Source organism: Protopterus annectens, chromosome 3.part0 (genome assembly GCF_019279795.1).
Source record: "Protopterus annectens isolate FY-2018-M chromosome 3.part0, PAN1.0, whole genome shotgun sequence".
Lineage (NCBI taxonomy): Eukaryota > Metazoa > Chordata > Ceratodontiformes > Protopteridae > Protopterus > Protopterus annectens.
Genome location: NC_056731.1, coordinates 224758816 through 224781492, shown reverse-complemented (window position 1 = coordinate 224781492; position 22677 = coordinate 224758816). Strand labels below are relative to the sequence as shown.

At 36.9% G+C, this 22677-nt stretch overlaps 1 protein-coding gene across 1 annotated transcript in view; it reads right to left on the bottom strand.

The window, feature by feature from the left end:
- LOC122796810 (ATP-dependent translocase ABCB1-like) overlaps positions 1-22677 on the bottom strand; it is a 1504949-nt gene that overhangs the window by 923720 nt on the left and 558552 nt on the right. Inside the window, exon 10 of the mRNA XM_044065546.1 lies at positions 10343-10453. Within this exon, the coding sequence (XP_043921481.1) occupies positions 10343-10453 (111 nt within the window). The remainder of the gene's footprint in view (positions 1-10342; positions 10454-22677) is intronic.

Below are 22677 nucleotides of genomic sequence, written 5' to 3'. Positions count from 1 at the left end.
CAAGAATACCAACTCATCTGAAGAAGGGTCTTGGGATGTTCATCCTCCTCTCTGTTTCATGAATTCTAGGATGTCAGCAAAAAAGACATCTTAAGAGGAGAAACGAGTGGAGCCTTCTCCTTCCTCTAAGTTGGTATCTTCAGTGAAAGACTTTGGTGATGAGTCTAGATGCTTCCACTTGCATGTCCGTTTTTCTAGGAACACCTTCATGGGGTTCAGTAGAAGGGTCAGAATCAGACAGAGAATTAACAAATTAGATGTCCTCACAAACCTTTGATGCCAACTGTCCCTGCAAGACCAGATGAGGAGCTGAAGAAGCAGAATGCAGATAGGGTTTGGGTGGAACCAAACTACCTGAAGCTACCTGGTCTTTGGAAGTTGCCAAAACCCTTTCAAATGCTACAAAAGCCAAGGCTGCTATTGGTGGTGACAACTCCATCTGCTCCAAAGAGGAGATAGAAACCTTGGCCAATGAGCCTCAGCCCCAAAGCAAATCTTGGATCTGAGCTATCTAGGGCCAAAGCCCCAAGGGGAAGTGACAGCTTTCAAAATCTCAGCATCTTGTCACTCCCCCAGAACTCAGCTGCAAAGCTTTGACTCCGAGTCTCATCTTGATCCAATGGTATTGGAGTGAAGGTAGACTGGGATATAGTCGGTGAACATGCCAGAAGTTCTAGCAACGACAAAGGAGCTAGGGTTTCAAGGAGTAGACAGTTCTGATCTTCTGGGAATGTCAGGTTGGGACTGACCAGTGCTGATGGTTCTTGAGATATATTTTTGTAAGTTTTGAAGAAGATTTGCTTCTTTCCTTTTCTCTTCAATCTACCTTCTCTTTCTCCCAAGCCTTCAACTTTGACTTTTCTTTGTCTTTTATCAAAGGACAGGATGGTGAAGGGGTAGCCCCTGTGTGCGCTAGAAGAAGCCCATTTTAACACTAATTTGTCTCTATTAGTCTGAAGGAATTTAGAACTGAAGGTCGTGCATGACTGACATTCTGTATCTAGGTGAGCAGCAAAGAGCCAGTAGATGCATTTAGAGTCTGGGTTCTGAGGGGGCAATTTGTGCCCACACTCGAAACACTTTTTAAATCCTGACGTTTCAGACATTATAGAAACACTAATACTGTTAGAAAAACTGGCAAAAGTGAAAACACACTAGTATCGATTAGGAAAGTTTTAGAAAAACACCATATATAGAAACTACACCATTAAAAAAAGTCTTGAAATCTACCAAGAAAACTACTGGCACAGAAATAATTATTACTATTTTTTTTTTACTAAATCCTAGCTAAAGGAAAAGCTATGAGTGAAAAAATAGTGAGAGTTAAAAACTCTTATGGTAGGAGAGGAATGTAGCTTTCCAGAAAACCAAAATAATCCTACCTGAACTGCTGGAAGCTCTCCACGCACCCCAAATGTTCAAGCAACAAACAAGGTCTGGGTATCACAGGTGCAACCTACAGAATTATGGATAGGGGAGGAGTCAGAGTTATGGACCCAATAAGCTTTGACATTGATGCCAAGGTTGGCTTCTGTTGGATCTGACAACCCACATGTTTGAATGGAGAAAACAGGCAACAGACATACATAAATATAGGTACAGCATGAAGTGCCATGATTACGCTCCAATACCAGGAAAAAGGCAAATGAGTTAAAAACTTCGGCACAGCAACACCCAGTCTTAACAACTGTTAAGCACTCCCACTAAGCACTGATAAGATTGGGTCTCACACCAGGTACTGTGAAATCACAGTGCCAGCCAGCAAATGACAGCAGCAGAAGTCAGAACAGTTTAATTTCTATCTGCTGTCTAGTCCTACAATTTGTCCATCACTTTGTTTCAAAATCTTTCCCTGATGTGTTTTTCTATTTGACAGTGCATGCTGAGTGCTTTATCAGCTTTGAAAGCTAGCAAAAGACTTTGCAATTTTTTTTTTATTTTTTTTCCTGAAACTAATAATACATAGTGTAGCTTAATCTCCATGCACTACAGAGAATTAGGATCTGATGTCTAGCTATAACCTAGCATTATGTGTTCTCAACATGGATGCTAAGATTTACTTCTTCAGCTTTGCTCTCAAATTGAATTTCTTGACATCCATGTCTCAAACACATAATAAAGTGGACACAACAGGAAACCCAATTATAATCCTCTACATAAGACATTTTATAAATATAAATATATATATATATATATATATATATATATATATATGTTCATAGCTGGTTACTAGGCTATCGGACCAAGAGCTATTTTAAGCCTAGATAAGTTCACCCCAAATGTACCAAAATATTGCAGATGTGTATCAATATCCCAAGGAATCCTATGGTTATGATACAGATTCATATGCATCAAGCATTTACAGGCTGCCCCTGTACATTACAGACATATGTGTCATACAAGGGAAAATTTTGTGATTTTATATCCATTGGTCATAGTTAAGTTTGAAGAGAGTTAGGGATGAGCTTTGTTTCAAATGGATGGGAAGCCTGTTCAAAGAGTAATTTTTGAGACACATGCTTGTCCCTCCATGTCCTGTTTATGTTGTAGATGAGGTTTAGGCCCTTAGAATGGGAATTTCTGATGCTATTTGTTATGCAGATAAGCAAAAAATCCATTAGTGTGGGATCAGTGGATGTCTTGTAGGCTATGCATAGATTGCAGTACAGTAGTCTGTAGGAGACGAAATACAGGGACAGAGCTTTGAAATGGTCCATATAGGACTTGCTGTTTACTCCCTGTATTCTTTATGTAAGGAAGCACTGTGGTCTCTCAAGTTGTTTCAAGTGCCTAGTCAGGTACATGTTGAAGGGTGCACTGTACTCAATGACTGGTCTGATGACAGCTAAGTACAGTGGAGCAATGACCTCCTTCGACCTCGCTGCTATACCCTTATGTATAAGTTGTGCAACACAGAATGGCCTTCTCATCACAGTAGAGACGTAGTGGTCAAAGGCCAGGTTACTGTCAATATGTATTTTTAGATACATGACTGCTGGATCTATTTTTAGGAGTATATTATTAATGCGGCAATTTCCAGAGGTAAGTGTCCTTCCAAAGGGTATCATTATACATTTTTTGCAATTGCCTTTAGGTGATTCAATAACCATGACTAGTTTGCAGTTGTCTCTAAACTTGGTATATCAGAGGCCCTTGATGTTTGTCTTGACTTCAAAGAAGTAGATGCCAAAAAAAGAGAGGCCTCATGGGGGTCTACTAGTGCCTGCCCTCTTTGTGGAGATGGATTCCCCTATCCTAACTTCTTTTGTCTTATCAGAGAGCTAACTGGCTCTCCATCGGGTCACATATGGGTTTATGCCTAATTTTGTAAGTTTATCTATAATGGGCGAATGAAGTATTGTGTCAAACACCTTGGCTAGGTCAGGGTACATGATGTGCACTGATTTGCACTTGTACATAGCTCTAGTGACCTTCTTAAAAAAGACCACCGGGTTAAGTAGGCATAACTTGCTTTTGACAAAACTGAACTGGATAGGATCCAATGTCTGTATTTATTATTTATTTAACACTTGTAAATGATTCATCTCCACAAGCCCATCTCCCAGGCCCATGCTTACACTTATCAAGGGTATCAGAACTTGTCAGAGATTTGGGATGCATGGCTAGGTTTAAAAAGGCCCTTGTGGTCATTAGCCTAGTAAACAACTACGAACCTATGAACATATTTGACATTTGTTAATCGGGTTAGTCCGACTCGGCAAAAGCCCTTTTTTAGCACAGGCCCGACGAGAAAAGTTCCAAAAATAAATACAAGATAAAATGCAATACACTTTATAATAACAAAAAAGAAAAAAAATACAGTCAAATAGCATAGTAGAAATTAACACTGATTACAATCAAGATTGTCAGAGATCAAAATACAAAAACCCTGTGTATGTAGTAGTAACCCATAGTTATGAGTGACACAGGATGAAAATAAGGAGGGAAAACAGAGAAGGTAGATTAAGTGGGTACAGAGCAAGGGCAGGATTAAGATTTTAGTAAGTTGTCAATGTGCTTCCTATGTCATTGTTTATCAAATCCATGATAATTCTTTCAATGGCTTTACATATGAGACTTGTCACACTTATGGGTCTATAGTTCCCCAGGCCATGGAAGGCCCTCCTTCATGTAGAGAGACAACCACTGCAGTCCTCCATTCATCTGGCATGCAGCCTGTCTGGAGGCTATGGTTAAACAGATATTCTACCAAGCCTAAGAGGTCATATTTCATGCAACTGAGGATACATCCTGGGAAATTATCGCAGTCCTACAAAGCAGTGTTCTTGGCCTTACAGAGTGCAGTCAGGACCTGCTCCTAGTAATTGCTGGTGGAAAAATGGTGGGAGTTATTTCCTGGGGGGGGGGGGTTCTGGGGATGATAGGAATGTAAAACCAGAGCTAAATTTATTGAATTCTTAAGACTCTGAAATATTATTTTATCTGTTATTACTATTATACAGATTATCTTTTCTTGTGAGCAAAGGAGAAAGTGCAGCTGTGTAAAATCTTACTATAACAGTAGATGTCCTTTTCTTCACTGTTGCAGTATTCTTAACAAGAGGGATCCCCTGCCAAGGGCAGTTCAATGTCTGGCCAGTATACCAAATCCTTTAGGTTGTTATTGATATGCTGTATGTCACATGTATGCTCCCCGCTCAAGGCGTAAGGCATAAAGGTGATGTCTGGACGTATCGTCCTCAAAACTGAGAGCCCCAGGAGGAACTCAGCCCTATGATACCAGAGGGTAACATACAGATACAGAGGGACAAAAGACCAGGGGAAGGAGGGAAGGAGTGAATACTGCAACAGTGAAGAGAAGGACATCTACTGTTATGGTAAGATTTTACACAACTGTACTTTGTCCTTTCATTTCACTGTTGCAGTATTCTTAGCATGAGGGAGAGTGCAAAAGCTCAAGAAGAAGACAGAGAGGAGGAAGGGCCAACAGAGCCTTCTAGGAACCCATGAAAAATGGGGGTCTACTTCACGTTGTCGTAAGCTGACAATATTGAGTCTGATATTGTCGGCACGACAATATCGAAAGTGAAGAACATCGTGCAAGTAAACGGAAATTTCCGTAAGGGAAGATTTCCATTTACCTCAATTTAGTGCGGTCTCGAAGTTGGTATATTTAAGTAGGGGGGTGTGGGGGTGTGTGGCGGGGCTTGGCCCCCTGCCTACACCATTTAGTTTTTTATTTTTTTAATTTGTTTGTTTTTTTACGTTATTCGATGTTTTACTTAATCAATCAATAAAGTTCGACCTTTATTGATTCGAATAAGTAAACTTTCGATAACATGATATAGATGCGAAGAAGGGCCCTAGCAAAACCAGCTCTAGCCCTGGATATGACATCCAACTTGTAATGTGTGGTAAAAGTATGCACCAAAGACCAGGTATCTACTGCAAGGATAGAATAGATATGAATAGGGATATGCAGGTAAGCATCTGTGAGATCCAGAAAAAACATAAAAGCCTTTTGAAGCAGAAAATGGAACAAAGTCTGAAGGGATAACATTCGAAAAAGAAGCAACCTTCAGAAATGTATTCAGGGGAGAAAGATCCACAATGGGTCTCCAAGTGCCTCTTTTCTGGGGGCTAAAAGCATTCTGGAATAAAACCCCTTCCCCCTTTGAGCATCTGGAACCTCATGAATAATTCCCTGAAACACAAAACCCTGAAGCACCTCTGTAAAAGAGCTCTACTGTTCTTGAGGTGGTTTGAGGAATGCCCATGAAGGAGGGAAAAGGTTTCCAAACCAGAATCCTGGGTTATGTTTAACCAAACAGGAAGAGACAAAGAAAGACAATGATAGAGTGGAATGCAGCTGGGAAGAATAAGGTAGTCAGACAGCACCTGGTTTATCAGGAAAGGAAGGTTTCTGAGCAGGAGGGGTCTGTGTAGACTTAACTGGGGGAGCCCTCCTACCAACCTTCTTGCCTTTAGGAGGAGGATGAGAAAAGGCAGGTTTATTAGGATAGTTTCTCTGAAACTCTGGCACAGGGGTAAACAAAAATATGTTTCAGGTCCTGTAACTCCTTGCCTTTCTCTTGTAGGGACTTAATTAAATTAGCTGCAACAGCATGAAACAAACATTTGTTGTCCAGAGGAGCATCTATCAACTTAGCCTTAATATTATCAGGCAGAGGTTGAAGCCAAAGCCAGGAATACCTCCTCAACACAGAGCCAGATGCAGCAGCCCTAAAAGAAGCATCTGCTGCATCATAAGTACATTTAATGGAAAGATGCCATTAACACAAACAAGGCAGAAGTCATTCCCTCAGAATCAGGAAGGTCAAAAATAACCTGGCAAGCCTGAGAAAGGAGAGCCAAAACATATCTGGTCACATGAGTCTGATAATTAACAGCCCAAAAGGCTAGAGTGGCTGAAGTGTAAACATTTTTACCCAGTCTTACCATAATCCTTTTGTCTTTATCAGAAGAAAGAAGTTTGGTAGAAGGCAATAATTTAGAAGGTTTGTCACATACCAGAGAAGCCATAGAAGGGTCAGCAGATGGACACATAAAATAATTTGCAGTCATCTGTCACTTTATAAAACCTATCTGTTTTTTTAGGAACAGGGTGCTGAGATTCTGGGGCTTGAGATGCAAAAGAAAAGGCATCCAATAAAGCATCCAAAACAAGAGGAACAGCAGACAGTCTAGGAGATTCCATTTGAAGGAAGTCATAATATCTCCTCTGCATGACAGAAACTTGGGAACAATCCCATTTAAAGAATCCCATCATTCTGACAATGGTATCCCCAAAGAAAATCTCCTCAAAAGGAGATTCAGGACTAGCAGAGTCCTCTTCCTCAGTACCATAATGCAAAGGGGAAGGAATCTGGGTAGAATAGTCCATGGATTCCTCATCAGAATCCACTTCGTCTTCAGAGGAATACTGATCCCTAGACCTTTTTGGGGGGATAAGACCAAGGAAGAGCTGGGACAGAGACTCCCTAAGGAGGCTTCAAGGCAATAAGAGCATTGAACAAACCCTGTGTAAGATTCTGCCATTTACTTTGAGGGTCCTTGGGAGCAGAAGAAATATGTTTTGTCTTGTGCTTTTTTTTAAAGGGACGTCCCCCTTATGAAAAGTAGAAGGCTCTGACACCAGACTACAGTCAATAATCATAGTTGGGACTTCCTCCCTAACCAGTATCAGAGAACGCCCTCCAGGACCTTTGGTGATAATCATCCACAGTTCCCCTGAGTGTCCAAAACGGACATCTGCACGGCCTCCAAGGACGTGCGAGAAGCCAGATTTATGCCAACCTCTGAAATGGTCACAGCACAGGAATCCAGCCCAGAAACCAGAAGACCCTCCAGCTTTCACTAGCACTAACCTGAAGAGAGACGTCTGGTAGATGAGGCACAGCCAAAGAATCTACCTGACTCTTTTGGCCTTCTTCTTTGAAGATGACTGACCTTCAAGCTAAGAAGTATCTTCCATAGCATCTTTCGCTAAAAGCTTTAGATACTGGTTTTCAAGATAAATTATGAGGGATGAAGGACAACCAAGTAAGGTCTTTGAAATAAAAGCCTAACAAACTGTGCAGGACATATGATCATGAAAAGCTGCTAAACAAAACAAGCACTGCTCATGACGGTCTTTATGGGGCATCTGTCTCCCACACTGGCATTTACCCTTTCTGGATGACAAGAAACCCCGCAACAACATAAATGCTGAAAGCAAAAAAGGATAAGTCCAAAAACCCCAATAGAGCAGTTATCTAAATGGGTAGGTAACCAACAATGACTCGTGTGACCAGACTGACAATCAAAGATGGCGTCTGAACTGGTAGCAAAGAAGTTGTGAAGATGATATGTCCAGACATCACCTTTATGCCTTACACCTTGTGTGGGGAGCATAGGTGTGACTTACAATGAATCAATAACAGGCTAAAGACTTTGCTATATTGGTCAGGCATTGGGCTGCCTTGGCAGGGGATCCCTCATGTTAAGAATACTGCAACAGTGAAATGAAAGGACATCCTTGTGGCTTTGATCAGTTTTTATTATTTTTTGAATCTATTTCCAACAGTAGATATAACATTCACTTATAAATCTGAATTTAAACAGACATACTTGGGTCTTCTTCTTTGGAGGGGGTCTGTAAATAAAGCCTACTGCTTCTTATACAAGTATTCCATAGTTCTAGTCCTCATCAAACCCAACACTTTTTTTTATCAAAGTCTGTTTTATTAGCTGTTAGCACATAATGCAATAAAATTAATAAAAAATTTATAACATGCAATTCATATTACTAAATTCATTATTTCAGAAATCACAACCAATTTTTAAATAATATCTTTTAAACATCAACATCATAGTTATATATATTATATATAAATTGTACCTGTAACACATGAACAGGGGTAAAAACACCTAAAGACAGTCTCATATTCAAACCATATAAAAAAGGAATTTTAACTGATATTTTTTCTCTCCCTTTTAATTTCCTGAAGAGCAGCAAAGGACATTAAGATCAAACCTCTTCAACAACTGTTAACACTTTTGTCCAATATATGCTATTTGGCACTTTTTTATTTGCACCAGGTTTTATTACTTTAATTTCTTTGATTATCATAGTATGTAAAAGCTGCATTTTTTTGAATTGTGGATTACTACTCTTTTTCCAATTTCTGGTAATAATCTTTCTCCCTATTGCCAGGAAAAGCCAAAGAAGGCGTAAATGATCAGAATTTCAACCTTTTTGAATAAGAGCATTAATAGACCAATTATTTATTGATTGTAACAGTGTCATTCCATAAAGCTTGCATAAATCAATTTATATTTTCCCAATAAAGCTTAACATATAAACATTCAAAGTATGAAAAACAACTCACATTCTTAATTTTTGCTATAAGAGAAACTTTTAAGAGCAAGATTTGTCTGTAGGTCTTGAAAGAATTTTCAGACAAAAGCACATAAAATGACTGCCATAATACTTTGATGGGTGTATCACGAGCAAAACCTGATTACAGCTTATTGGAACATATGTGGCATGGATATGTTTAGTTTATTTCATTAACAACTTTGATATCATATTAGGAAACTTTGGCAAAAACATTTTGAGAAGGTTTTTATGTGTTAATACTATTACTACAGTTGAGAATGCTTGGAATGTTTTAATGGAAGATGAAACTAGTAAAACCATGCTACGTACTGTATGTAATTTTGCTTTTAGAAGAGAGAAATTTGAATTCCTTGTACACAGGCCACTAACTTCTGCATCTCTTGTTTCTCTTCTCTATAAGGACACTGGCTATCACGGTTCTTCTAATGCATGTCCCCATCTTATTTCTGAAATTGGGAACATTAATATTAACTTGATACAAAAGGGAATTGTAAATTAATGTTTATTTATGCTCTGAGGTGTTTCTGCATCATTGTCTAGACTGGAGAAACCACATGTAAATTTGAAATGAAGTACAGCAGCACCTCTGGGCGTCGGGCTGGCAACTCGGCACAGTAAAAATCCACTGCCAATCATGAGCAGACCGGAGTTCCGCTGTGGCGACCCCTAACCGGGAAAAGCTGAAAGAATTTTTTTTTTTTTTTTTTTTTTTTTAACAGCAGCACCTCAAAAGACATTATAGACAAGAACTTACAGTATAATGTTTCTTGACCATTCCTTCAAGACCAGTCAACACACTGCATATTTTGGAAAAACAAATTCAAAAAGTAAAAAGAATTTTAGTCCTATATCCATGTTAAAATGTGTCAGACTCCAACATTGTTGCATCTTAAAGAAAAGGAAGTAGTGAGCTTGATCAAATCCTAATTCAATAAATTGGGTTTGCATAAAGAACATAGCTTTGACATTTTGTAGAATCCCCCTGCTGTTAGACTGGTGCTTACCTCACTGTAGCAGCATCTTCATAAAAGTGACTATTTTATAATTACACTACTATACAGAAAAACAAGGCTTCTCTATACATGCTCAAGGTGAAACTGCTTGAACGTCAGTAGCAGGTGAAAAAATAAAGATGAACTTATAGCTGTTTCATATAGGAAATCATTGCCAGAGCTGTTTCTAAGTGTGCAAAAACAATTATTAACTTGTTTTGGGAGATTTATCTCTTCTTTGAGTTGGTGCAGCTGGGGAGTTGGTATTTATAAGTTGGGGAGGTAGGGAGACTTGCCCCCCCCCCACACACACACACACACTGGAGAGTACAGGGAGCTTACCCACTTGCAAAAAGACATTAAAAAGGATTTTTCACCATTCTGAATTTCGGGCTTTTTTTTGTTTGTTTGTTTGTACTTTCGACTCATCAGCTATACGAAAGATGGAATTTAATAGCAGAACTGAAAAAAAACATGTCTTCTTTACCTTGACATCAGGCCTTGAGGGATAGTTGAAATGTACATTTTTAAATTCCACTGTGCCCTTTATATTGTCAGGTTTGTATCCCTCTTCTGAAAAGCTGTCAATTGATGGTTTCTAGAAATAAAAGTAACTCACTGATTAAAATAGGTACTTAACATGCAATTATTTGAAATAAAAATGGCAAAGTTGAGATAAAGTATGCATCTTCTTTATTCCTGGTGTAGAGTAATGAAGACATAATATCAAAATTTGGAGATGACTGGAAAATGCGTTGTAACTTAACAGAAAACATTAATTTTGCTGCAATGTACTTCAAATTTGTACTTAATGACATTCTAATAAGATGAAAAAATATTCTGAAATTTATTCAACAAAATTTGATAACAATAAAACACCAGCAAAGTGCACTACAAATGGTTTAGCAGTTTCAGCAGCAAGCAGTGTGAAGTATTTCAAATGACTTATTCACAACATCCAGACATTTGATCCAAATGGTAATAATTCATCTAAGAAAGTTTACAGTTAAGCCAGAATGATTTTGAGGATTTTATCAGTCAGTTTTAAACTATTTAAATCAATAGTGAAATTCGGAAAGAATTCAACTTTTCACGTTTATGATGTGTAACAGCTTAGCCAGTTAGACAGTATATTTCTATGTCAGGCATACTCAAGAATTCAGACATAATCCTGATGAAGCACATTTAGAACTCCTCTTTATATCCACAATAAAAATATAAATAACTATTATTGTAAGGGAGTTGTATGCACTTCCAAAAGTACAGCTACATAAGCTCCACTTACCTATAATAGTAGATGTTTACAGAACACACTGCCTTACTGGCATATGGGTAGTAGTGCCTTGCTACCCTCCATCTGGAAGTTTGCTAAAGCTTAGAACTCCTCCCACTGCCTGTCTGTGAGTGAGAAGGACCCAATCACCTGGCAGGACCAGAAAAACCCTTCACACTCACAAACAGGACCGTTTCAATTTATTAGAGCCTAACAGGAAGAGCAGATAGAAACAGAAGCTTTTCAAACAACTATTCTTTCAAAACAAACACAATGCACACAGAACAAAAAGTTTGCTTAAACAAAACACAACTGCAACTCTAACAATCAAGTATAAACACCTAACAAAAGGGCGATGGTGGCATGGTACTGCCAGCAAAGCACTGTGCTCTATGAACATCTACTGTTAGAGGTAAGTGGAACTTACAGAACTCTACTATGTTCAACAAACACACTGCCTTACTGACATATGGGGAGATTCCCAAAACTTGCCTACCCTGGAAGTAGGAAGGATAAGGGTCAATGAGGCCCAGGAGAACAGTCTTTGTGAAGCCTGCTCTAGATCTAGAAAAAACATGCAGTTTGTAGTGCTTCCTGAATGGAAGACCAAATTGCTGCCTCTAGAATACTTTTAGAGTCCACTCATTTCCAGTATGCCACTAAAGAGGAAATATCCTGGTGTAATGTGTCTTTACCTTGCCTGTGTTTGCCTTGCCATGGTGGGTGTAACAAAAAACAACACCAGAAATTAACCAACATGTAACGGATTACTTAGAAACAGGTTGACCTTTCTTTGCTTCAGAAAATGAAATAAAAAGCTGTTAGAACTTCATGAAGGGCTTTGTCCTGTCATGGTAGTACCTGAGCTGCCCATAGACATCCAAAGTATGAAGTACCCTCTCTCCCATATTCTTAGGTTCTGGAAAGAACACAAGGAGATTAGCACACTGACTGAGAGTGAATTCTGTAGCCACTTTCATCATGAAATTAGAATTAGTGAAGTAGAATTTGTATGTGTAACACAACCCTATCCCTTTTTAAAATCAGGTAAAGTTGTCTCACTATGAGAGGCTGCAGCTCAAACACTCATCTTGCAGATGTTAGAGCAATAAATAAAACAGTTCTCCACACTGAGAATTTGAGATCGGCATGATATGCTGGTTCAACAGGTGGTAAGGTCAATTTTTCAAGAACATAAATTATCCCACGAAGGAGGAATTTGCTTGGGGGGGGGGGTCTCACGTGCAATACTCTTTTCATGATCTGTTTTACCAAAAGAGAAGAAAGAACATTATCCACTGGCAGGCAAACAGAGATGGCTGATAAATGCACCTTAATGGACATAAACAATAAGCCATCCTGAAGTAGCTTATACAAATATTTCAAGACCCGAGGGCTATTAATCTCAATTGACACTCTGTTTCATTTAGGCAACAGTTAGAAAACCTCATCCATCTGTAAACATAAGATTTTCTACTAACAGATTTTCTGTCCTCCTTTAACATCTGCTGCAAATCCTCATAAAATAAGTGGCTAAACTGAGTCAAGATTAAATCATACATGCTGTCAATTGAAGTTTCTCCAAATCAGGGTGCACCAGTCACCCATGAGACTGTGTGAGCAGATCCAGCATGTCAGGAAGTCTCTGGTAACTGCCCTTGGCCAATATCATTAACAGAGAGAACCAAAACTGCCTGGGCAAATCGAGCGTCACCACAATGATGCATCTGTCCTTCAAGCATGGCTGCAAGGATGTCTGGAACAGAATTTCTCCTGCTCTCTGTTTTAAAATGAGGCGAACAGATCTATTTACAGTATTTCTCACACCTGGACTAAATCTTGGAAAACCATTGCCTTCAGCTTCCACTCATGTGGGTCTGTCCAAGATCGGCTTGATCTGTCAGCCACAATGTTCTGCTCCTCTGACAATATGTATGATGCCTGAAGAGTCAGAATATACTGAGAATCCTGCTCCCAGGCTATCATCGTCAACCAGCACAGAGGGTAATACCTTATACTCCTCTGTTTGTTGAAGTACCACATCACTATGGTGTTGTCCATAACCACTAGAAGTGGACCTGGAGTCCAAAGAAGGTGAAGGACTTTCAAGGATTGAAACACTGCCAGCATCTCCTTGATAGTGATATGCTTCCACGCATACCTGGGACCCCAAGGGACTTGTACTTGCATCCCTATTGACACAACTCCTCACGTGAAGTTGGACAAATCTGGACCAACTGTACTGACAGCTAAAGAGAGAAAGGATGCCCTGGATTGATACTCAGCTGTTTTCTCCACCACTTTAATTCTCTTATGATGATGGACAGAACTGGCAACTAGGATTCCAGGGAATGAAGGTTCTTTGTCCAGCAATTTGGACATACCACTAATTTTTTCTCAAGTGAAGACAGGCCAGTGGTATAATGAGAATCATGGACACCATCAGTCCAAACATTTTTGAGAATACTCTCATCGAGGTGACATTCCTCTTGAGGAATTCCAGAAACATCATCTGGTATGACAGGACCTTGTCTTCTGACAGAAATTCCATTCTTTTGTTGGAGTCAATCAAGCACCACAGAATAATGAATCTTTGCGAGGGTGTCAGACATAACTTTAGGTGGTTGAACTTGAATCCTAGATGGGAGAGTAAGGTCAAGACATTATCTAGTGATTCCAAACACTTGGATCGGACTCTAAACAAATCAGCAAGTCATCCAAGTATGGAAAGATGTGAATGCCCAGAGTCTAACAGTAGGACACTACCAGAGCAAGGCATTTGGTGAATACTCATGGTGCAGTGAATAGTCCAATAGACAATACAAATCACAGATATCTCCTAAAACAATGAGCAGTGAAAATATGATGACAGGCATCCTTCAAGTCTAAGGTCACTATGAAGCAGTTGTCTGGAAGCAGAGGAAGCACTGTCTGCAGGGTGAGAATCTTGAACTTGGGGACCTTGACAAACATATTCAGAAAAGAAAGTTTCCATACTGGACTCCACAACTGATCTTTTTTGAGAACCAAGAAAATTCTGGACCAGAAACCTTTCATTCTTTCAAAAGCATTGAACTTGTTCTATGACCCCCTGAGTCCAGCATTTGCTGGAGAACAGGAGGGAATAAAGTCTGGTCTGACAGATGAGGAGGAAACCCCATTAAACAAAGGCATATGGTCCTTCCACTGCTATCTGTATACCCCGCCAACAATGTTTAGCACACATTTGCTGGAAACCACTGACGGCCAGGTCACCTTGATAAGCGCGAACTTCAGAGATGAAGCACTCAGTAAGGGACTTGACAAAGACGTGTGCCATGCCTCAGCATAATTATAAATTAGAAGGGGAATATCCTTTTTTAGGAAAGGAACGCTTCTTGTTTGGTTTGGTGGATTTGTCATTCTGCCATTTCCTTTAATTGCTTTGTTTTTTGTTCAGCTGTGACTTCTGTTTGTTAGGCCACCAAAAGTTATCTTGCTTACAGGAGAACATGGGAATACGAAACATTTTGACACTCCTTGCATCAATTTACCTATGTTATCCTAGTGTTTAAGGATTTGATTACTACCAAACACACAGTCGGACTCATGAGGTGCAATCAAAATCTCATCTTTTAACTCGTCAGACAAATTGTGTGAGTGCAGCTAAGCATACCTCTTAATCACCGGTGACAATGCTGCATTTCTAGAAATAGTATCAGCCCTTGCCAAGGCACTTTTTAACACATGTTTTGACACTTAACAAACATTGGAGACAATAACACAGACCTTTTGGTCTGCAGACAACAATACAGCAAACTCACCTAAACTATTTGTGTATCTCAACGCAAGCTTCCCCATAAAACACTGGTAGTTAAACACTTTAAGAGCTACCATACTGCATTGCATCAGCTACTTTCCCTGAAATTCTGGCCAATTGCCTAGTTTATCTTGAGGGACTGGGTTAGAAGAAGACATGGTATTCTTATTAGCAAAAGTCCCTGGGAACACCGAAGCAGGGTTTGCAGACAAAAGGGCTTGGAAGCTAGGCAATGCATAACATGCCCTAAATTTCTTAAAACACTTTCTTAGGCAAAGCATCAATAAAGAGAGTAGAACTACAAGCTTTCTTGAAGATCCTCCAATGGTGGGATTAATGAAGGAAAGGTCTCAAGAGATCATAAACCCTGTTAATTTCAGGAGCCACTGAAGAATGCTCCCAGCTGAATACATCTCTAAATCTAGTCAACATTTGGGAAAAGGGAAACATCTGATTGGGTACCTGTACCTATTTGTCATCAGAAGAACGTGATTGATCTGACTCAGACAGGTCAGAGTCCTCAGACACAGGATCCCCTTCGAAAAGAGGATCCTTAGCAGACTGACATGTGGTAAAAGCACTGGTGTTAATTGTAACCCGGGTATGCTCCTCATAATCAACTACTTGAAAAAATTGATCTAGCCATAGCCATCATCTCTAGTAAAAAAATAAATAAATAAAAAACAGCCAGAGATTGCCCTAGGGCCTATATAAGCCTAGCCAAAAAGGTACCCTGGCTTTCGCCATCCAAGAAAATAATTTTCCTCTGCCCCTGTAGAGCAGAGCCACAGAGGTGATCCCCAGAGTGAATTTCCTATTTCCCATCCAATCATCAAGATTTTTCTTGAAGAGTGCTAATGAGGAGCTTTGTTTGATATAGATAGGTAGTTTGTTCCAGAGTATGGGAAGACTCTGGGACAGGAATCTATCCCTCCAGCATGTTCTGTTTATTGTGGTGACAAGGTTTAGGTCCCTAGAGCATGTAGCTTGGACGGATTGGGATTTCTTTAAGTGAAGCATGTCCAGCAGCTCTGCATTTGACATAGCTTTGTATGTTAGGCAGTGATTGCCTCTGAGTAGGCAATATGTGATGGAGTAAAGCTGGAGTTTTTTGAGACGGTCTGCGTAGGGCATCTGTTTGAGGCTGGTAATCCTCTTTGTGAGGTATTTCTGTGGCCTTTCCAGTTGTTGTAGATGTCTTGTGAGGTACATATCAAAAGGGGTGTTGTACTCTATAATGGTTCTAATGATTGATGCATAGAGGGGAACAATTACCTCTTTTTTCCCTGGAAGAAAAACCTTTTGTGATGAGGTGTGCCACGTAGAAGCATTTCCTGACTACTGTGGGTGATGTGATTATCAAAGGAGAGACTACTGTCCACCTGTGTCCCAAGGTCTCTTATTACACTTTTGGTGTTAAGTAGACTACCACCTATGTGGTAGCTCCTGGGTACAGAGTTTTTACCAAAGGGGATGACAATGCACATTTTGGCATTGAGCTTGAGGCCATGGCTTTGACACCAGACACCATTTTTTGATTTATTCTTTTCTTTTTTAGGTGCAGATGGGGAAGATGGTGGGGAAAGGGGAAACTGTACCTGAATCCAAGACTGAAGGCAAAAGCTAGCCAGATCAATATCACGAACAGGTTGCATGATCAGTCTAGTCCAAAATGAACAAATCCCACAAAGTTCCCTCTAAATAGTACACTGAGTCTATTTGTATAGGAAAATTATATTGTAGTGTGGAGAAAAAGACATCAATTTCAGTAACTCATCACAAAGCACAATAGACACATCACACGCCCATATTTTCAGTCTAATATAAATATAAAGACTCTTAGACCAGGAATTAAGTGCAATATTAAGTAAAGTACCTGTCTAAAATGTCACACAAACAAAATGGCACCAAAATCGCAATTTAAATGAGAAATTTGTATGAAATGTTGCAAATCCACTCAATCACATCAAATACTGTAATAATAATAATAATAACTCCAAGCCTTAGACAAGGAGTTAAATATAAACAAGAAAAAATTCTGTCAGAAATGTTTCACAGAGAAATCGGTGCCCAAATCACAATTTAAACAATAACAAAGAAATGTTTACAATTCTATAATTGTGCTTCATGATCACAAATAATTATAAAAAACTGCAAAACAGCAAGTTTTCCTGTTAAAACTTTCAAAACAAGCTTTTAATCAATGGAAATAACAGCAGCATATTACTTGCAGTTCTAGCAGCAGGAGACAATGAGTGGAACTGCACTAAAATGGCCTTAGAGCAGAAACTCAATTTAATATTTAAAAATAGCCTTAAGATATTAAGGTTCCTTATAAAAATTTCCACAAAGCTTATTTATTTTATATAGGGAAATCACATAAAGTCCACTTCTGTAGCACCTGTTTGTCCTTTACTCCCAAGACCATAAGAAGTCAGCTTATCAACTTTAACATATTTCTTTTTTTTTTTTTCAAAACAGGTTTATTGTTTTAACATACAAGAGAAATATCATAACAATTTTATACAAGTAATTAAAAATAGATATGATTATAACATTCAACAAAACAACTAAAGTATTTACAAAGACATCCACTACAATCAGATCAATTAATTAAACTAAAATACCATGCTATTGAAATTAGGATTTTTTAACAAATTTTGTAAATTATCCCATACAATATAATAAGATGTTTTTCTAGTTGTTCTTGACCTAATTGTGTTTATTTCCATATGGCACACTATATTCATAACATTTTTAAATTCATTGAATGAAGGAGGTGTATCTGAAATCCAATTTCTGGTTATTATTTTCCTAGCCACTGCTAGAATAGACCATAACAAGGGAAGCTTAACCTTTTAACACTTTGAGGTACAGGTGTGTTGAATAATATAAGAGATTTAGAAATAATGAAATTATCTGTAAAAGAGCCTGCAAAAATTCATTAATTGACTTCCAGCATTCTTTCAATTTTATACAGTCATAAAACATATGAGCCCAGTCAGCATTAATTTCTACATTACATCTCTTACATAGATTATCTTTATTATTTATTTTATTCATCATCAAAGGTGTATAAAAAGATCTATGTAAAAATTTCCATGTATAAAGTCTCCAGACAATGGAAGACGTAGTTCTATAGGCAGATTCCAATATATATTGTTTATCTTGTTGATTTGGTGGGTCCCCATTAATAGAAGTGAAATAATTCCAGTATGTATCTACACTGTAAAAAGTTTCTTGTCTGATAATTTTATGTATGTATGAAAGTTTACCTTTATCAGAAACTTTCTGTTGTAAATTTAATATCAAGTAATCAGTCAGTGTTGGAATAGATTCTTTAACTGTTATAGACATTAGATCTATTTTATTAATGAGATGTCTAAAGGTATGAACCTCTAACCAGCAAGTTTCTCTTAGATCAAATTCTTGTTTTAAGAAATCTAGATTTTTAACTTTATTATCAGATATCAACTGATACCAGTACTTTAGATCATTATCTATAGCTAAATGAGTTCCTTCAGAAGTAGATGACAAAAGCATACCCTGAGTATACATTATAGGGAATATAATAAAATTCCATTCCCTATACTTAGGGTGCATGAATATAAAGTTATGATAGCTAATAATAATATTTAATGGGTAACAAACCATATGTTTAGGTGTAATAGGTGAAGTACAAAATTCCTTTAGTAACCATAACATGGAGTTATTTACAATCATATTTTTATGTGTTAAGGAGATTTTCATGAAGTGCATACTAATTAGCTCCCAATAATCTTTCCATTTTGCGACATATGACTGATCTATTAATAAAGTAATAACTTTTACAATAAAAGAGATAGTATATAAATTAAAGTCTGGAAAAGAAATACCCCCTTGAGACCAGCTATTAGTATGTTTCTTTAATGCAATCCTAGGTCTATTAGGTGCCCATAGGAAATTTAACATTAGTGTATTCAGTTTCTTGATAATTATTTTTGTAGGTGGAAGTATTATTGATTGTATTAAGTATAAAATCTTGGGGAATATTATCATTTTAATAATTGTAAGTCTCTCCTCCATAGTAAAAACATATTATTCCAGGTATTAAAAGGTTTTGTATATTAAGAAAACAGGTATTATAATTATTATATAAAATAGATTTAATATCTTTAGATAGTATTATACCTAAATAAGTTATCTGACCTGAATTGGGTACATATTTAGTAAAATCACTAATGAGAATATTTTTCGTGTATATATAGGTAGTATTTTAGTTTTTTCTTCATTGAATATTAAACGAGAAATACTTTTAAAATTCATCATTTTATCAAATAGAGACTGCATAGAAGAATTAGATCCTGCTGATGTAATTAGAACATCATCTGCAAAAAGTTGAATTTTGGATGTTGTATTTTCATCTATTTCAAAACCCTCTATGTCAGTACTGTTTCTGATCAAATTAGCCCAAGGCTCCATTACTAAAGTGAATAATAGTGGAGAAAGTGGACATCCTTGTTTTGTACCTTTAAAAATGGGTATTTTTTTGTGAAACATATGTTCATACCTTAATATAAGCTAATGTTCCTTTGTATAAATGCTCAATTAGATTTAAAAATGCATCTGAGAAGTTTGTGCACTTCAGTAAGGTAAACAGATAGTCCCAACTTACTGAATCAAATGCTGAACTTATATCAAGACTAATAAGTGTTAAATCTTTCTTTTTCCTATTTGCAAAATCAATTAATGTTAAAGTTCTTCTTATATTATCAAAAGTATTTCTATTTACAATGAAGCCTGTCTGATCTATATCTATAATGCCGGGGATGATTGTCTTCAATCTATCAGCAAAAATAATCATAAACATTTTATAATCAACATTAAGTAATGAGATGGGTCGATATGAAGTACATCTAGCTGGATCTTTATTAGGTTTTAAAATTGGCGAAATAAATGTATATTGCCAAGATGGGGGGGGTTATTAACTCAGTTTGGGCCAAAATAAAAACTTTATGTATTAATGAATATGTACTTTTAGAAAGGATTTTATATATCTCTGGTATAATACCATCATTACCCGGTGCTTTGTTTGATTTAAGCTTATTTATTTGTGTAATAATCTCTGTATATGAAATACTTTTGTCCAATAGTTTACTCTGTTGTTTATTAAGCTTTTTATTCATGTTTGTGGTTATAAACTCCTTTATTTTATCTTTAGGTTCCATGTTAATGTTATTATGGTTAATTTTGTGAAAGTGATTTCTAAATTCATCTAGTATTTCTGGTATACTAGAAACATTCTTCTTTTTCCTTAGAGAAAAGATTTCTTTGATATGGTTTTGTTTATTCAACCTTTTTGTTTTATTTTTAAGTCTATGTAAGTATTTGGGGCTTATTGAATAAGACAAAAACTTGTATTTCTCTAAAGTTATTTTAACTTTATGAGTTAAAATTTCTTTGTATTTCTCATTTAGTTTGTTTATTTCTTCAATAACTTTCTTGTCCATAATATTTTCTTTATTATTATGTTTATAAGAGTCTAATTTACTTTGAATATCTAACAATTCCTTATCCCAAGATTTCCTTTTATTATTATACCATCTGATACTTTGTCCATATAGATATGATTTTAAGGCATCCCAAACATAGACAATGGAGACTTCAGGAGTATTATTTATGTCTAAAAATGTTTTACTTCTGAAAGTATATATTCTTTATAGTCTTTTAGTTGAGTTAAGTATGCTGGTATCCTTTTGATCTGAACATTATGAGTATTTTTATCATGAATTCAAAACAATTGAATTATGATCAGATATAGGACATGAAATGATTTTGGAATTAATTAAATCTGTTACCATCTGGTTAGAAATAAAGACCCTATCTATTTTTGAATACGTTTTGTATCTGTTAGAAAAAAGGTGTATGGTAATGATTTTGAATCTATCTGATTATTAATATCATTCAAATGATAAGAATTAGCAAAATCATTTAAATGTTTTGCATTAGATGTAATTCTTCTTTTTCCTATAGTGGTAGTATCACTTTCATGTAGTATACAATTAAAGTCACCAGCTAAAATAATATCTCCTATAGAGAATGATATGATCTTATCAAGATGATGTTTCACTGTATTAATACCAATTCCAGGTATCCAATATACATTAATTAAAGTGTAAGTCTTCCCATTAATTTGTATTGTAACCATACAAAACATTCCTTTGTCATCCTGATAAGACTTAATGGTTTTAGGAATGGGCCTACTTTTATTCCATAAAATAGCCACTCCTCTTTTTTTCTGAGTGTGCTATGAACTAACCAATACTGTATATTTGTTTGTGGCTAGTTTATCAATATCTTTTTTTCAAGAGATGGGTTTCTTGCAGGAAGACTAAATTGGCCTTATGTAAATTAATGTATCTTATTAGGCTTGCCCTTTTACACGGATTATTCAATCCATTAATGTTTAAAGAAATTCCTTTTAAAGATGTCATTTGGCATTTTTAAAACTTAAGAATCTTATGATCAAAATAACAAATAACAACATAAGTAATGTTACATCTCCTCCTTTAGGTGTACCTTTAAATATAGCTGTATTTATTGAATCTCTTATGGGATTTTGTATAGGATTCAATTTTGTTTGTAGTGACAATGAGTGTACAAAATATATTGTGGATATCAAAACTATATACATATAACGATGATACTAACAGAATATATCAAGAGCAACGCAATGAAGGGCATACACAGCAACGTAAAAGGCAAACTTGAATATCCACAAACACGATACTCCAAGATGATGTAAAGGCAGATTTAATTGAGTGCACAAAGGTTAGTTAGCTTCTTCAGACCAAGACCAAACATTAAAATACAGTTTAAATAGCCTAGAAGGCGGGAAACTTCATTTAAAATTTAAAGCAAAATAACATCAAGAATAAAATCGACAATGAAACAGGCTAATAATACTGACAACACACAAGGATCTATACACATAAACATAAACATATAACAATACAAGACGGAACAATGCACATCCTAATTCAATGCAGATAGTATGCAAGAAAAGTATGCAAAAAAGCAAATATATGTGTGCATATCACTAATAACCTTAAAATATAACAAACTGTACATAAAAACTGTACATAAATAACAATGGTACTGACTTCATACCAAAATTAAAACACTAATGGTAATATATGAAAAATGTGTAAGTATATCAATAAGGCAGTACCAAAACCCCTCAACCTCTGATTTTCAAGCGCCTCATTTTTAAATAAGGTTTGATTGGAACCTTTCCATTCAGACCTGGGTGCATATCTGACCTCAATCTGATGATCCAATCACTCTCCCTCGATTCGGTCAGATTAGATACATCACCCCCTCTATTAGATAGCTGCAATGATTCCAAGATTCTAAACCTAAAAATATGGTCACTGGTATAATCTATAACATGTTTCGCCAGTGCGTTCTGAGTTGTGCCTTTCCTCATGTGATATATGTGCTCCCGCATCCTATCCCTAAGGCACCTGTTGGTCTTGCCTACATAGAATGCGGGGCACAATGTGCAAGTGGCCAAGTACACAATATTGGTAGACATACAATCACCGCTCACCCGCATATGAAAGACACCCAAACCATTAGGATGAGTGAAAATGGGGTCAGAATCTATGTAGGAACAAAAATTACAACGTTTACATGGTTTAGTTAGTCGAACACCATCATTGGGACCCATATGCGGTACCTTTGGATAACACAATAATTTCCTAAGATT